We start from the raw sequence: 17,186 nt of genomic DNA, 5'->3' as shown, positions 1-17,186 counted from the left end.
TCACATCCTACATAATAGACTCTAGCATTTTTCCTGCTACTGATGTTAGGCTAACCGGTGTGTAGTTCCCTGTTTTCTCGCTCCCTCCTTTTTTAAATAATGGGGTTACATTTGCCACCCTCCAATCTGCAGGAACTGTTCCATAATCTATAGAATTTTGGAAAATGACAACCAATGCAGCCACTATTTCCATGGCTACCTCTTTTTGTTCTCTGGGATGCAGATTATCAGGCCCTGGGGATTTATCGGCCCTCAGTCCTATTAGTTTCTCCAGCACTATTTTCTTACCAATAATCATTTCCTTTAATTCCTCTTGCTCACTCGACCCTTGGTTCCCTCGCATTTCTGGGATGTTATTTGTGTCCTCTTGCGTGAAGACAGAACCAAAGTATTTATTTAATTGTTCTGCCATTTCCTTGTTCCCCATTATAAATTCTCCCGTTTCTGACTGTAAAGGATCTACATTTGTCTTCACTAATCTTTTACTTTTTACATACTTGTAGAAACTTTTGCAGTCGGTTTTTATGTTTCTTGCAAATTTACTCTCATACTCTATTTTTCCTTTCTTAATCAATCTCTTGGTCCTTTTTTGCTGAATTCTGAACTGCTCCCAATAATCCTCAGGCTTCCTACTTTTTCTGGCAACTTTGTATGACCCCTCTGTGAATAGAAACATAGAAACATAGAAAGTAGGTGCAGGAGTAGGCCATTCGGCCCTTCGAGCCTGCACCACCATTCAATATGATCATGGTTGATCATGCAACTTCAGTACCCCATTCCTGCTTTCTCTCCATACCCCTTGATCCCTTTAGCCATAAGGGCCACATCTAACTCTCTTTTGAATATATCTAACAAACTGGCCTCAACAACTTTCTGTGGTAGAGAATTCCACAGGTTCACCACTCTCTGGGTGAAGAGGTTTCTCCTCATCTCGGTCCTAAATGGCTTAATCCTTATCCTTAGACTGTGACCCCTGGTTCTGGACTTCCTCAACATCGGGAACATTCTTCCTGCATCTAACCTGTTCAATCCCGTCAGAATTTTATATGTTTCTATGAGATCCCCCCTCATACTTCTAAATTCCAGTGAATATAAGCCTAGTCGATACAGTCTTTCTTCATATGTCAGTTCTGCCATCCCGGGAATCAAGCTGGTGAACCTTCACTGCACTCCCTCAATAGCAAGAATGTTCTTCCTCAGATTAGGAGACCAAAACTGCACACAATACTCAAGGTGTGGTTTCACCAAGGCCCTGTACAACTGTAGTAAGACCTCCCTGCTCCTATACTCAAATCCCCTTGCTATGAAGGCCAGCATGCCATTTGCCTTCTTTACTGCCTGCTGTACCTGCATGCCGACCTTCAGTGACTGATGTACCATGATACCCAGGTCTCGTTGCACCTACCCTTTTCTTAATCTGTCACCATTCAGATAATATTCTGCCTTCCTGTTTTTGCAACCAAAGTGGATAACCTCACTTATTACTATCCTTAATTTTTTTTGCTAGCCATGGTCGGGCCACTTTTCCTTTTGTGTTTTTGCACCAGAAAGGAATGTATAACTGTTGCATTTCATGCATTCGTTCCTTAAATGTTAGCTATTGCCTATCCACCATCATGTCTTTTAATGAATCTTCTCAATCTATCATAGCCAATTCATTCCTCATACCTTCGTAGTTTCCTGTGTTTAGATTTAGGATACTTGTTTTGGATTGGACTACTTCACTTTCTATCTTAATAAAGAATTCTATCATGTTATGGTCACTCTTCCCTGAAGGACCGCGCGCAACAAGACTATTAATTAATGTCATCTCATTGCAGAATATTCAATCTAGGATAGCCTGTTCCCTCATAGACTGCTCAACATACTGGTCTAAAAAACCATCTTGTACAGACATATTTAATAGACTATGAACTAACCTGGGAGAAATAAACTTTAAATTTAAAAAAAACACTCACCAGCTACTCACCTTTGTGCCGATGTCATTTTGGCTTTTTTACTCTGACGTCACTATTTCAAATTCAGCCTGTGTTGAGTTGCTCAGCACTCGCTCTCGCTCTCGCTCTGGTCCGCCTCAGCCCCAATCATTTACCAGCTGTCCTGTGATGTCACTGCTGGATTTTTCTCCTCTCTGCTCCTCCAATGCTGCTGCTGATTAGGTTTACGCTGGTCTCTCCTCTGCTGATCAAATCTTGCCCCTCCTCAGATGCTGCTGCTGATTAGGTCCACACTGGTCTCTCCTCTGCTGTTTAAATCTTGTCCCTCCTCCAATGCTGCTGCTGATTAGAATTTAACTCACAAAACTAACATTAACCAGTTCAGAATGTATTAGCATTTACACTATCAACCTCCAATGAGGATCTGCATGAGCTATTGAGTGAATGAATTAATTCTTGACAATTATGAAAGAGGAAGTCAGACATAGACATAGAAACATAGAAAATAGGTGCAGGAGTAGGCCATTCGGCCCTTCTAGCCTGCACCGCCATTCAATGAGTTCATGGCTGAACATGCAACTTCAGTACCCCATTCCAGACAATAAAGTCTACATAATAGGATCCCAATTAACATTCATTTAGGAGGCTATCACCTGAGACAGGGTGCGGGAGGAGTATAGTCAGGATGTTCTGGGGTCTTTGTGGGCCCGAGCAGAGGCGGGTTAGTTGGCTGCACAGTTCAGAGGATGGATAGCTGCTTCTGCTGCAATGGAAATGGTGACACTGGCCATCAGATGCTGCATCATGGTTGGGTCCACAAGTGTGCGAACAGAGTTTGCCACCACTTCCATGCCCTGTGCCAAGCTGGTGAAGACCCCTCCATGCTCCGTGACATTGACTGCAGGCTTTCTGGCAGGCCTGCCAATGCACCAAGCCTTCATTGTGCAAACCCATCAGCGTTCCTCTGTAGGCTGCCCCATCGAACTCCGTATCTGAGTCCTCGGCAACGAAACCTGTCTGTGCCCTCGCCCTCCGGTGAGCTGGCACCTGTGCTATCCTTGCCACCTGCCCTGGCTGCAACCCACACGTGCCCGGTGTCTCACCACGTGCAGATCCCGCCTCTAATCTATCCTCTAACATAGCAGTGTCAGTGTCTGAGCCGGTGGCTGTGAGTGTGAAATCAAGTGACGGTCACTCTCTTCTTGCTGTTCCTCCACTGCCTGGGCAGATTGCAACTCTTGTGTATCTGAAAGGAAAAAGGCACAAGAATAAGTTGTGGTGCAAGGAAGTGAGGGGAAAGTAAGAGGTACGTGCTTACACCATCTGCAGCTTGTAAATCAGCTTGTGGGATGAGAGGAAAATGGGATGGTTTTAGCCCTGTCGCTGGCCACTTGTTCAACTTTGGGCATCTCAATAAAGGCCAGCACCATCTCCTCCACGGGTGTGAGGACATGTAGACGCGCCTGTCCCCTCCAGTTAGCACCTGCTGCATTTGGTTGTATGCCACCTTGTCCAGTGAGAGAGAGGGAAGCGTGTCAGTGACTTTCGTGCAAACTGTTTGGCTGATGTGGCTGTCATGGTTGAATAGCTGGCTGAGTGTGCAAGCTGTGAGATGTCGGAGTTCAGTGTGTGAGGGCGAAGTGAAGCTACGGATGTGAGGTATGAGGCCTGTTGGTTGTTGGAGAGATTGTTGGTAGGTGAGTGATGGGGATGTGGTGAATTGAGCAGTGGGTGTGGCTCGTGTTGCAGTTGGGAAGACATGGCATTTGAAGATGCATTCACTGACCTTGACCACTCATGTGAGGTCATTGAACTTCTTGCAGCACTGTATCCAGGTCCTCGGGGCTTGACTCCGGGCACTGACTGCCACGACTATCTGCTTCCACTTCCTTTTGACCGTGTGTCTGGAGGGCCTCCGGCCCCACTGTGGATACAGAACATCTCGCCTCCTTTCCACCTCCTCCAACAAGACCTCCAGTTCTCCATCCGACAAACTTGGTGCCCGCTAGCTCCCCTGTTGTGTGGTTAGCACTAGTTGGATACACAGATCATTCAAATGAGCAGGCAGCACAAAGTTGACTTGCTGCCTGCATTGCAATCAACAGCCACAGGTTAATCGCACTTCATGATCCCTGCATCCATCTTTTATGAATGGGAAATCGTGTTTGACAAATCTGTTTTGAGTTTTTTGAAGATGTAACTTGCAGGATGGATAAGGGGGAAACCAGTGGGTGTAGTGTATTTGGATTTTCAAAAAACATTCGATAAGGTGTCACACCAGAGGTTATTACACAAAATTACGTCTCATGGTATTGGGGGTAATATATTAGCATGGATTGAAACTGGTTAATGGACAGAAAACAGAGAGTAGGAATAACCAAGAATGTTTAAGTTTGGCAGGCTGTGACTAGAGGGGTACCACAAGGTTCAGTGCTTGGGCCTCAGCTATTTACAATCTATATTAATGATTTCGATGAAGGGACAGTGTAAAACGTATCCAACTTTGCTGATGATACAAAGTTAGGTGGGAAAGCAAGCTGAGAGGAGCACACAAAGAGGCTGCAGAGAGATAAAGGCCCCTATTTTCTATTTGCTGGATTTTTGATGCCCACACATGTTAATGTATGATTTTTTTCTGTGCGTTTGCGGCAGAGAAAAAAAATTGGGACTTTCGTCAAAGAAATATTTGAATTTGGTGCAACGCTCTCCGAAGTTAGTTTGGGGCGGAGCTACAAGTCTACGGTAAAAACTCTCTGGGCATGCGCAAAAAGCTGAAGTTGCCAGGACAACCAGAGACGCTGATGCAAGCTGAAACCCACTCCCCTGAAAGGACTGCTCCCCACCGGCGGGACCCGGTGCAATCTCCGGCCGAATGGCCCTCCGGCTCCTGAACTTCAACTCGCAGGGTGACCGGGGGGGCCATTCAGTCCGGGATTGTAGTGGGTCCAGCCGGTGAGGAACAGTCCTTTCAGGGGATTGTAGTGGGTCCAGCCGGTGGGGAACAGTCCTTTCAGGGGATTGTAGTGGGTCCAGCCGGTGGGGAACAGTTCTTTCGGGGGGATTGTAGTGGGTCCAGCCGGTGAGGAACAGTCCTTTCGGGGGGATTGTAGTGGGTCCAGCCGGTGAGGAACAGTCCTTTCAGGGGATTGTAGTGGGTCCAGCCGGTGGGGAACAGTCCTTTCGGGGGGATTGTAGTGGGTCCAGCCAGTGGGGAACAGTCCTTTCAGGGGATTGTACTGGGTCCAGCCGGTGGGGAACAGTCCTTTCAGGGGATTGTACTGGGTCCAGCCGGTGGGGAACAGTCCTTTCAGGGGATTGTACTGGGTCCAGCCGGTGGGGGAAGTGTCCTTTCGGGGGGATTGTAGTGGGTCCAGCCGGTGGGGAACAGTCCTTTCGGGAGATTGTAGTGGGTCCAGCCAGTGGGGAACAGTCCTTTCGGCCGGGGATTGTAGCGGGAGAAGCAGTCCTTTTGACCGGAAATGTTCTTCCCTTGCTCCAAAAAGAGTTCCCCGTGAAAAAAAGATAATTTGTTTTCACACAATTGAAAAATTGAAAGATATAAAATTCTTACGGGGCTTGACAGGGTTAATGCTGGGGGGTTAATGCTGGGTAAATGTTTTCCCTGTCTGGGGAATTTCGAACACAGGGTCACAGTCACAGAATAAGGGATAGGCAATTTAGGACTGAGATGAGGAGAAATGTCTTCACTCAAAGGGGTGTGAACCTTGGCAATTCTCTACCCCAGAGAGCTGTGGATGCTCAGTCGTTGAGTATATTCAAGACAGAGGCCGATAAAATTTTGGGAATAAAGGGAATTAAAGGATATGGGGATAGTGCGGGAAGGTGGAATTGAGGTACATCAGTCATGATCTCATTGAATGGCGGAGCAGGCTCGAAGGGCCAAATGGCCTCCTCCTGCTCTGATTTTGAATGTTCTTATGTCTTCGGGGCTGTCCAATTTACCCCCCCCCACCTCCGCCCTCCCACACACAGGTGTCTGTGCAGCCCCTCCAATACCTTAAAACTAGTTTCCAGCATTGCACAGACCTGGGACAATACCTCCACAGAAAAGCTGAACCCTTCCAGGGGCTGCTTTTCCAATAGGTCTAAATATGATGTGAGGCGTCTGCAGCCTCTCCCAATGTTAGATTCTTCCATTGTCCCATTCCTCTGGATCTTCCCAACTATTCCTCCCTCACCTTTCTCTAATAGCACTGTGGCTACAGCTAGCAGTGTAAGGGCCATGTGTCACTCCACAATCAACAGCTGTTCAGTTTACTGCCTGTGTTAAAGGCTGGTCTGAATGTTCCTTACAGAGCTGGTACAGTTCACCATCACAAAGTGTGGATTATGAGTGACACTTACTGTCAGCATTAGCACAGATCAATGACACAAATAAAATTGTAGTTGTAGTATCTTTTTATTGGTTATTTTAACACTCAATCTCTGATATTACAGCAAATTAACATTTCTCATTGAGAAATCTGTATCTGCAACTATAAAGCTTTATTATTTTTCATCATTTTAACTTATTTTTATATCCCTTAGCCGTGGTGGAAATTAACCGCTTCCATTGAAGAGGCAGGAAATCAGGGAGCTGCGGGCGGCTCGTTACAGGGAGAGAGAGAACATAATCTTTCTTCAGGCGTGATACCGACCATCCCGTTTTAACAATGTCAATGACTGAGGCTCCTTGTCAGCAGTGGGATGAATAAAATTAAGCCCACATTATTCTGAAGGAGCACTGGCACTCATCCTGTCCCCCACCAAACAATAATTCATCTCTTATTCAGGACTCTGATGCTGTCCCGCCAGGTTTTATTGAGCAAAGGGCCCGCGGTTGTTGCTTCACCCGACAGGCTGTTGTTCCCCATCCATTGAAGAGGCTGCAAATCAGGGAGCTGCGGGCGGCTCGTTACACAGAGAGAGAGAGAAATTAATCTTTCTTCAGGCATGATACCGGCCATCCCGTGTAGCAGGGAAATTGCACAATCCGGGTGAAATCGGCCGAACCAGTGTAAAAGATCGCAGAAACTCGAGCATAAGTTCTGTCAAGCATCAACCGAGATTTCCGGGATCTTTAACCCTGGTTTAAAAAGCTTTCTGTCCGAAGCTGGCGCCGCCCACAAAACTGGTCACACCCCCAGATAGAAATAACGAGGATGGTGAGTTTCCGCCCATTGCGTCCATTTGCAACCTTTCGAGGAGCGTTTTCAAATTGAGCTGGTTTTCTGAGGTGCCCAGGCACTAGTAGGCACAATTTAATAGGTTTTACATCTTAAAAATATTTAAATTATTAAAAGTCTGACTAGTGTACAACAATAAAACTTATAACTGGTTCAGTATAGATTTTAAAGCCATTTACATCACCTTAAATCAGGTAAAGCACAGCTGAAAGACTGACTAAAAATATTTAATTTTGCAGGTTACATCCATTTTCAGCTGTATCAATAAAGCTGCACCAATTGCCACTCTTAAATATATCAATGAATATTTTTAATGCAAAAAATAACTGATTATATTCTGTTACACTGACTGACTGCACTGGTTCTTGGAAGATTTTACGTTTGTAATTAAGCAAATGCATTTAGTGGAAACTTAAACTGTAAGCTAACCAGCGTAACTTCAAGTGCAATTTGCACCCAAAGCAGAAACTCTACCCGCTGTGTTTAGTTTTAGCTGGGAGAGTCGTTGATTTAGATAGAAAGGCGTAATTCACAAAGAGCACTTAGATATTCTTCATTGTCACAATCAAACTCCAAGGCCTTTTCAAAGCACTCAATAGCTTCACACTTCTCCCCATCCAGCTGGTGCAGTAACCCAAGAACACCAAAGGCCTTGCTGTCTCTGGGATTCCTGTCAATTTGTTTTGTTGCAATCTTTCTCAAGTTTTCGCGACACAATTGCCATTCCACTGTATCACGTTGGATTTTAAGTCCTTCCAGAAAATAGCTGATGGCATTTGATTCAGATCTTTTGTGATGCATTTCATATAACCCAAACTGCGCATATACTGCCTGCTTATTATCAGGATGAAAATCATCTAATTTCAGTAGATTACTGTAAATCTCCTCTGCTTTGAGATATTCTCCATTTAATGAACAGATTTCTGCAAAATCCAGTTGTGCACAAATAAATGTTAATGGGCGGGGCTCAAATGCCTTTTCAAAATGGTACTTGCATAGTTTGATCAACTCAGCTTTCTGTTGAAAAGCAGCATTGCGAGGGTCTTTGCTGCCTGGATATTTGATCAGTTGAAATAGTTTTTTTCTGTAACACAGACCTATTTGGTGGTGTATGAAGGTTGAGTTTGGGCTAATTTCTAATGCTTTCTTCAATAGCTCCACAGCTTTTTCCACATTTCCTTCTCTTCTGTAAAATTTTGCTGCGTAACGAGTTACATATGGAAGATCAGGGGACTTCTGCAATGCTTGTTCAACTAATTTCAGTGCTTCCTCCTTTTGATTGAACTCTTGTAGTTTTAGAGCCAACATTACCATGGCTACAGAGTCATCTGGATCAAGTTCCAGCACACGTTGTAACCGCTTCACTGATTGGCTGCGGTCACCACTCTCTGGGGTACTAGAAAACCCTTCCAGACGGAACAGAACAGTCGCATAGCCAACGTTCCATTCAGTGTCATCAGGATCTTCCTCCAGAGCCTTCTCAAAACATTCCTTTGCCTCTTCATAATATTTCCTGGAAGATTTCAACAGTGACCAACCCTTCTCCCCGTATACTTCAGGTATCAGTGCTGTATACCGAGAGCCATCAGTAAATTGTTTACAGATCATCTCCAGCTTGTCGAGGTAGGACTGGGCCTCTGTCAGTTGGCCCATGTGATAATATACCCAGGCATAGTTTCCATAGGTGATGATGCTTCTTCTTTCAAATTCATGTTCATGGTTCTCCCTCAGAATCTTTTCAGCTTCCTTTAAGTTTTGAATTGCCTCTTCACAGTTGCCTTGCAGACAGTTTACAAAAGCGAGGTGGTTGTAAGACCTGGCCTGATATTTCACACCAGCCTGTATTGAATCTTGCAATCTATACTTCATGTCGTCCAAGTCAATGTTTTCTTTCTGTGGGCCCCATGTGAAGTGACATTGAAGCCAATCGAGACTCACTTTCAACAAATCCTTCTGTGTGTTGCTGCAAGAGAACAAAATTCATCAAAACCCGTCTCAGACTGGCTGTGTCACCCCCTCCCCTCTCTCCGGTTTCTTTAACTAAAGCCTTCTCCCGACTCCTGGACCCACTGACCATGAAATCTCTGCAAAAACCACTGCTAACGGTAAAGGGATGACTGCAAATCTCAGCTGTACTTACACTGGTCTCCTTCATGCTGGCTGATGTACCAGCTCGTGGCCATTTAGACTTCTCACCCAATGTGCAGCATCACCTCAAACACCTCCACTCCCAATGATACAAGAACATAACAAATAGGAGCAGTAGTAGGCCACCTGTCCCCTTGAGCCTGCTCCAACATTTAATAAGATCATGGCTGATCTGATCATGGACTCAGCTCCACTTCCCTGCCAACTGCCCATAAACCTTTATTCTCTTATCGCTCAAAAATCTGTCTATCTCCATCTTAAATATATTCAATGACCCAGCCTCTACAGCTCTCTGGTGTAGAGAATTCCATAGATTTCCAACCCTCTGAGAAGAAATTCCTCCTCATCTCTGTTTTAAATGGGCGGCCCCTTATTCTGAGACTATGTCCCCTAGTTTTAGTTTCCCCGAAGAGTGAAAATATCCTCTCTGCATCCATCTTGTCGAGCCCCCTCATGATCTTACATGTTTCGATATGATCACCTCTCATTCTTCTGAACTCCAATGTGTATAGGCCCGACCTATTCAACCTTTCTTCATAAGTCAGCCCCCTCATCTCCAGAATCAACCGAGTGAACCTTCTCTGAACAACCTCCAATGCAAGTATATCCTTCCTTAAATACGGAGACCAAAATTGCACTCCAGTACTCCAAGTATGGCCTTACCAATACCTGTACATCCATAGCAGGACTTCTCTGCTTTTATACTCTATCCCCCCTGCAATAAAGGCCAACATTCCATTTGCCTTCCTGATTACTTGCTGTATCTGCATACTAACTTTTTGTGTTTCATGCACAAGGACCCCCAGATCCCCCTGTTCTGCAGCACTTTGCAATTGTTCTCCATTTAAATTATAATTTGCTTTTCCATTTTTTCTGCCAAAGTGGATAACCTCACATTTTTCCACATTATACTCGATCTGCAAAATTTTTGCCCACTTCTTTTAAGACCCTAGGCTGTAAGCTATCAGGTCCAGGGGACTTGTCTGCCTTTAGTCCCATTATTTTACCAAGTACTACTTCATTAGTGATAGTGATTGTATTAAGTTCCTCCCTCCCTATAGCCCCTTGATTATCCAATATTGGGATGTTTTTAGTGTCTTCTACCTTGAATACCAATACAAAATATTTGTTCAACGTCTCTGCCATTTCCCTGTTCTCCATTATTAATTCCCCCGTCTCATCTTCTAGGGGACCAACATTTACTTTAGCCATTCTTTTCCTTTTTATGGTCCTGTAGAAACTCTTACCATCTGTTTTTATGTTTCGTGCTATTTTACTTTCATAATCTATCTTCCCTCTCTTTATCATTTTTTTAGACCTTCTTTGCTGGATTTTAAAAGTTTCCCAGTCCTCTGGCCTCCCACTAATCTTGGCCACATTGTATGCCCTTCTTTTCAATTTGATACCATTCCTTATTTCCTTAGTTAGCCACGGATGTTACCCCTTCTCTTACAGTCTTTCCTTCTCATTGGGATATATTTTTGTTGCATGTTATGAAATATCTCCTTAAATGTCTGCCACTGCTCATCAACTGTCCCATACTTTAATCTATTTTCCCAGTCCACTTTAGCCAACTCTGCCTTCATACCTTTGTAGTCTCCTTTATTTATGCTAAGGACTCTGGTTTGAGAACCAACTTTCTCACCCTCCAACTGAATTTGAAATTCAATTGATTGATGGTCACTCATTCCTAGAGGATCCTTTACTATGAGATCATTTATTAATCATGTCTCATTACACAGTACCAGAACTAAGATAGCCTGCTCCCTGGTTGGTTCCGCAATGTACTGTTCAAGGAAACCATCCTGGATACACTCTATGAACTCTATCTCTAGGCTACCCTGGCTATTTTGCTTTGTCCAATCAATATGAACTTTAAAATCACCCATGATTATTGCCGTTCCTTTATTACAAGCCTCCATTATTTCTTGATTTATGCTGCATCCAACAGTGTAGCTACTGTTAGGGGGCCTATAGACTACACCCACCAGCGACTTTTTCTCCTTATTATTCCTTCTCTCCACCCAAACTGATTCAATACCTTGATCTTCTGTGCCAATATCGTTTCTCACTAATGCACTGATCTCAGCCTTTATTAATAGAGCCACTCTACGGCTTTTTCCTTTCTGTCTATCCTTCCGAATTGTCAAATACCCCTGAATATCTAGTTCCCAGTCTTGGTCACCTTGCAACCACGGTTTTGAAATGGCTATCATATCATATGCATTTGTATCTATTTATGCCATCACCCCATCTCTTTTGTTAAATTACCATTTTTTCCAACTTTGACCCCACTTTCTGATACACCTTTATGTTTATGCATTCTGTCCCTTCCTGGCACTCTCTGGTTTTCATTTCCCCCAGTGCAACTTTGATCTATTGCCTTTTCCTTATTCTTTGACTTTTTAAATTTTCGCTCACCCGAATCAGCTTCAAGCCCTCTCTACAGCCCTAGTTATTTGATTTGCCAGGACCCTAGTCCCAGCACAGTCTAAGTGTGGAGCCCGTCCCAATGGAACAGCTCCCTCTGACCACTGTACTGGTGCCAGTGTCCCATGAACCAAAACCCATTTCTCCCATACCAGTCTTTGAGCCACGTGTTTAACTCGCTGATCTTATTTACCCTATATAAATTTGCTCATGGCTCGGGTAGGAATAGAAACATAGAAACATAGAAAATAAGTGCAGGAGTAGGCCATTCAGCCCTTCGAACCTGCACCACCATTCAATAAGATCATGGCTGATCATTCACCTCAGTACCCCTTTCCTGCTTTCTCTCCATACCCCTTGATCCCTTTAATTGTAAGGGCTATATCTAACTCCCTCTTGAATATATCCAATGAACTGGCCTCAACAACTCTCTGCGGTAGGGAATTCTACAGGTTAACAACTCTCTGAGTAAAGAAGTTTCTCCTCATCTCAGTCCTAAATGGCTTACCCCTTATCCTTAGACTGTGACCCCTGGTTCTGGACTTCCCCAACATCGGGGACATTCTTCCTGCATCTAACCTGTCCAATCCCGTCAGAATTTTATATGTTTCTATGAGATCCCCTCTCAATCTTCTAAATGCCAGTGAATACAGGCCCAGTTGATCCAGTCTCTCCTCATATGTCAGTCCTGCCATCCCTGGAATCAGTCTGGTGAACCTTTGTTGCACTCCCTCAATAGCAAGAACGTCCTTCCTCAGATTAGGAGACCAAAACTGAACACAATATTCCAGGTGAGGCCTCACCAAGGCCCTGTACAACTGCAGTAAGACCTCCCTGCCCCTGTACTCAAATCCCCTCGCTATGAAGGCCAACATACCACCGCCTGCTGTACCTGCATGCCAACTTTCAATGACTGACGTACCATGACACCCAGGTCTCGTTGCACCTCCCCTTTTCCTAATCCAGAGATTATTACCTTTGTGGTTCTGCTTTTTAATTTGGCCCCTAGCTGCTCATACTCTCTCAGCAGAACCTCTGTCTTGGTCCTATCTATGTCGTTGGTACCCAAGTGGACCATGACAACTGGATCTTCCCCCTCCCACTCCAAATTCCTCTCCAGCCCTGAGGAGATGTCATTAACCCTGACACCGGGCCGGCAACACAGCCTTCGGGACTCACGCTCTTGGCTGCAGTGAACCTTATCTGTCCCCCTAATGATACTGTCCCCACCACTACAACATTTCTTTTACTCCCCCTGTACCACGGTGCTGTAGTCAGTTTGCTCATTCTTCCTGCAGTCCCTGCTCATGTCCATACAGGGAGTAAGAGCCTCGAACCTGTTGGAAAAGAGCATGGGCTGATGCTCCTCCATCACTCCATCCTGAGTCCTCATACCTTCCTCACTCGTAGTCACATCCTCCTGTACCTGACCACGGATCGAATTTGAATTAATTACTGCAACAAACAGTAGGATTGGTTGAACTACTCGGTCTGCCTCTTGGTTCACCAATTACATCTCCTTCTCATTCTAGTATTCCATTCCACAATTGGACTCACCTCACTAAAAAGGTCAGTGCTAATTCTAAAACGCTCTCCCTCTCACATTGGCAGTCCAATAATTCACTACTAAATAGGATCTCTAACCTGGTCCTCCACAGGGACCCTGCTGTCTCTGACCTAGATCATTCCTCACTCCAACATGCAGAAACTGAAAAGCAGGCCCATTACAATGGTATTTTCAGCATTGACTCTTACCCTGCTGCAAATCTTCCACTACACCATCGTCCAGGCAAGATGTTAAACCAAGGCAGCATCTGCCTGTCCCAGTGGTTCAGGGGGACATTAAGGATTCTATGGCACTATTTGAAGAAAGGCAGGGAGTTGTATTTTCCAATATTCTTCCCTGGAGCAACACCACCAGAAACAGATTGGGTGGTCTTTCATCTTGTTGCTATTTTTGGGAACATGCTGTGTGCTGAGCTTCCGAGCCCAAAACCTCTCCATCGCAAAGACCGTCTACATCCACCCAATCACCTGATCCACCCCTGGCTCATCCATTTAATTTCACCACCTGACTCGGATACTCCAATGTTTTCCTGGCCGGATTCCCAACTTCCACCCTTCATAAATGTCAGCCCATCTAAAACTCTGCTAGCTGCACCAGTCCCGCTCACCCATCCATGTGTTCGCTGACCTACATTGGGTCCTGATCCACCAATGTCTCACATTTAAAATTCTCATCCTGGTGTTCAAATCCCTTCACAGCCTCACCCCTCCGTATCCCCGTAACCTCCTTCAGTTCTATAATCCTCTGTGAATTCTGTGTTCCTCTAACTCGGGCTCGTGTCCATCCCCCACTGCACCCACCGATGGTGGCTGAGCCATCAGCCCAGACAGGCCCGGTACTCTGGAATTCCCTCGCTGAACCTCTCCACCTCATTCTCCTCCTTTAAGATCTCCTTAAAATCTACCCCACCCTCTAAGTATCTCCTTCTTTACCTCGGTGTCCATTGTTGTCTGATTACGTTGCTGTGAAGCGCCTTGGAATGTTTTCCGAGGTTAAAGGCGCTATATAAATGCCAGTTGTTGTTATTGTGCAAACTGAGCTGTCACATTTCCCGACAAAACAACTGACTACACTGCAAAATAATTCACTGAATGTGAACTACTTTGGGACATTTCTGAGAGGTGTGATAAGGTGTTACATCAACACAAATTCTTTCTTCCTTGCTGTTAAACTCACGTCGATACATTTCATCCCCCAGCCATCCCAGCTTCTCCTTGCACTCTACTCCGCCGGCCTCTTGTTCCTGTTGGCTCTCGTCTCCCTCCCCCCACAATCCAAGCTGTCATTCTTACCCCTGCCCCAGTTCATGGTGGCTTTCCTCCCTTTGCTGCTCCGTTCAAACTGCTGCACCTGTCCTTTCCCCCAGTTCATGTCAGCACTCTTCTCCCCCGCCCACATTCTCAATGTAAGTCAGCACTTTTCCTTCTCCTACACACTTTAAGCTGGCACTCTCCTCCTGCATTTCATGCTGTGTCCATCCCCCCATCCCAGTCCATGCTGTACTCTCCCTTTGCTTTATAGTTCAGGTTGCTTTAGTTTGGATATATGAAAGTGCTGGAAATCACTATTTTACATTAGTAGATCCCTTCTAGATTCCCATGGAACACAAAGTGAAACTTTCTTTCTTCAAACTCTGGATATGACCTGAGGGCACTTACAGAATACGCCTTTCCACGACAGTATAATATTCAAGTTTAACTTTGTACTTTCAACAGAGCCAAGTCAAAAATAATGTAAATTGTTGTTTGAGTTATAATCCTATGAACAGGTCTGCCTTTTGCCTCATGTTTACTGACTATCACCAGTCTTGGTGCAGCAGTGTTCCCTTATCTGTGTGTCTCACTGTGAGCCACTAATCCCAGCTCTCTGCATTTCAACTGCTTTGTAATGTAAGCTACTTTATTTCTGAAAACGAGTTCCTTGATCGATAGTCTACATGTAAAATTAAATACAGAAGTTATTATAATGATCTTTACCTCATAATGCTGATCGATGGACAATGTGTTGAATTTTTTCGTCAGCTCCAACTGTCCTTCCAATGGTGAGTTGACCGAATGTTTGGAGTGTTGTTTTTCAGCTCATTTATACCGTTCAGTCATTAATCGCTATGAATCATTTCCTGAAAGTGAATAGAAACTAAACCGAGAAATGGAAACTCAGAAGCAACATTCCTGTTCAGGAAATTCTGGTGTCACACAGTAACATTGTGTGCTGACACAGAACCCCATGGAGCCTATTATAAACATAGGCCGGTTCAGCAACTGAAAAAGACCACTTGGCCCAAAAGGTCGAACCTGTTTGATTCCAGGATACATTTCAATACCGATCACCAATCACGTTACATGTAGCACTATGCAGAAAAAACAGTACATGGAACGGATGGGGATACATTTACATTTTTTTACAAGTTACTAAAGAGTGCAGAGACTTTCATTATACATGGCACAACACAGGTGTTTTTCAGTCCATGATGCTCTGTGTATACAAGCAGATTAACAAGTACAGCCCGAGGGGGGTCTGATTTCATACCCTGGGTTTACCGTGGCGGAAGGGCCTTAAACTGTGCCTCTTCTCCATCATGTCTTTGCGGCAACTGCACCAATCTTTAGTGTGACCCTCAGTACGTACTCCTGGATCTTGGATTGGGCCAGTCTGTAACACTTGGCCGTGGACATCTCCTTGCTCTGGAAGACCAGCAAGTTTTGGGAAGACCAAAGTGCGTCTTTCACCGAGTTAATGGCTCTCCAGCAGCAGATGATGTCTGTCTCGGTGTGTGTCCCGGGGAACAGTCCGTAGAGCACAGAGTCCTGTGTTACGGAGCTGCTTGCGATGAACCGCGACAGCTACCACTGCATCTCCTTCCAGACCTGCCTTGCAAAGGGGCAATCCCGAAAGAGATGGATGTCAGTCTCGTCCGCACCACAGCCGGCTCAGGGCTAGAGTGCCGTGTCTCTGAAACCCCGGCTGTGTATGAAGGACCTGACGGGTAGGGCCCATCTCACCGTCAACCAAGCTATGTCTTGGTGCTTGTATGAAAGCTCTGCCGATGAGACATTCTGCCAAACGAGTTCGACAGCCTGCTCGGGGAACCGTCCGACAGGATCCATCATCTCCTTCTTTTGTAGGGCGTCCAGGACCTTGCGTGCTGACCACTGCTTTATGGCCTTGTGGTCAAAGGTGTTTTTCTTGAAAACCTTTCCACGAAGGACAGGTGCTGAGGCATGGTCCAACTGGTCGGAGCGTTCCGTGGCAGCCTGGCCAGACCCATCCTTCGCAACACCGGGGACAGATAGAATCTCAGCACGTACTGACACTTGGTGTTTGCGTACGAAGGGTCAATGCACAGCTTAATGCAGCCGCACACAAAGGTGGCCATCAGGATGAGGGCCACGTTTGGAACGTCCTTTCCCTCCTTGTCTAGAGATTTGTACATCATGTCTCTGCGGACACGGTCCATTTTCGATCTCCAGATGAAATGGAAGATGACTCGGGTGACTGCCACGGCACAGGAGTGGGGTATGGGGCAGACCTGCACCACGTACAACACCGAGAGCACCTCACTCCTCGTGACCAGGTTCTTTCCTGCAATGGAAAGTGAGCACAGCTTTCACCATCCCAGTTTATGTTTGGCTTTAGCGATACGCTCCTTCCAGTTTTTCACGCACGACCCGTCCGCTCCGAACCATATTCCCAACACCTTCAGGTAATCTGACTTCACGGTGAAGGGAATAAAGGATCGGTCAGACCAGCTTCCAAAGAACATGGCCTCGCTTTTGCTGCGACTGACCTTCGCCCCCGAGGCCAGTTCAAACTGGTCACAGATTGTGAGCAATCCGCGGACTGACTGCGGATCCGAGCAAAAGATGGTGACGTCGTCCATGTACAGGGAGGTCTTGACCTGAACGCCTCCGCTGCCTG

At 45.5% G+C, this 17,186-nt stretch overlaps 1 protein-coding gene across 1 annotated transcript; it reads right to left on the bottom strand.

Moving 5' to 3' along the window:
• Positions 1-6,428: 6,428 nt before the first annotated feature.
• LOC139259604 (interferon-induced protein with tetratricopeptide repeats 5-like) lies at positions 6,429-15,383 on the bottom strand. Its single transcript, XM_070875092.1, has 2 exons — positions 15,245-15,383; positions 6,429-9,086 (listed from the first exon to the last, which is right to left on the bottom strand). Exons 1-2 carry the CDS (start codon positions 15,247-15,249, stop codon positions 7,634-7,636), a joined length of 1,458 nt encoding a protein of 485 aa, XP_070731193.1. The 5' UTR covers positions 15,250-15,383; the 3' UTR covers positions 6,429-7,633.
• Between the last annotated feature and the right edge of the window lie 1,803 nt (positions 15,384-17,186).

This window comes from Pristiophorus japonicus, chromosome 3 (genome assembly GCF_044704955.1).
Source record: "Pristiophorus japonicus isolate sPriJap1 chromosome 3, sPriJap1.hap1, whole genome shotgun sequence".
Taxonomy (NCBI): Eukaryota; Metazoa; Chordata; class Chondrichthyes; family Pristiophoridae; genus Pristiophorus; species Pristiophorus japonicus.
This window is presented reverse-complemented; position numbering and strand designations above follow the sequence as displayed.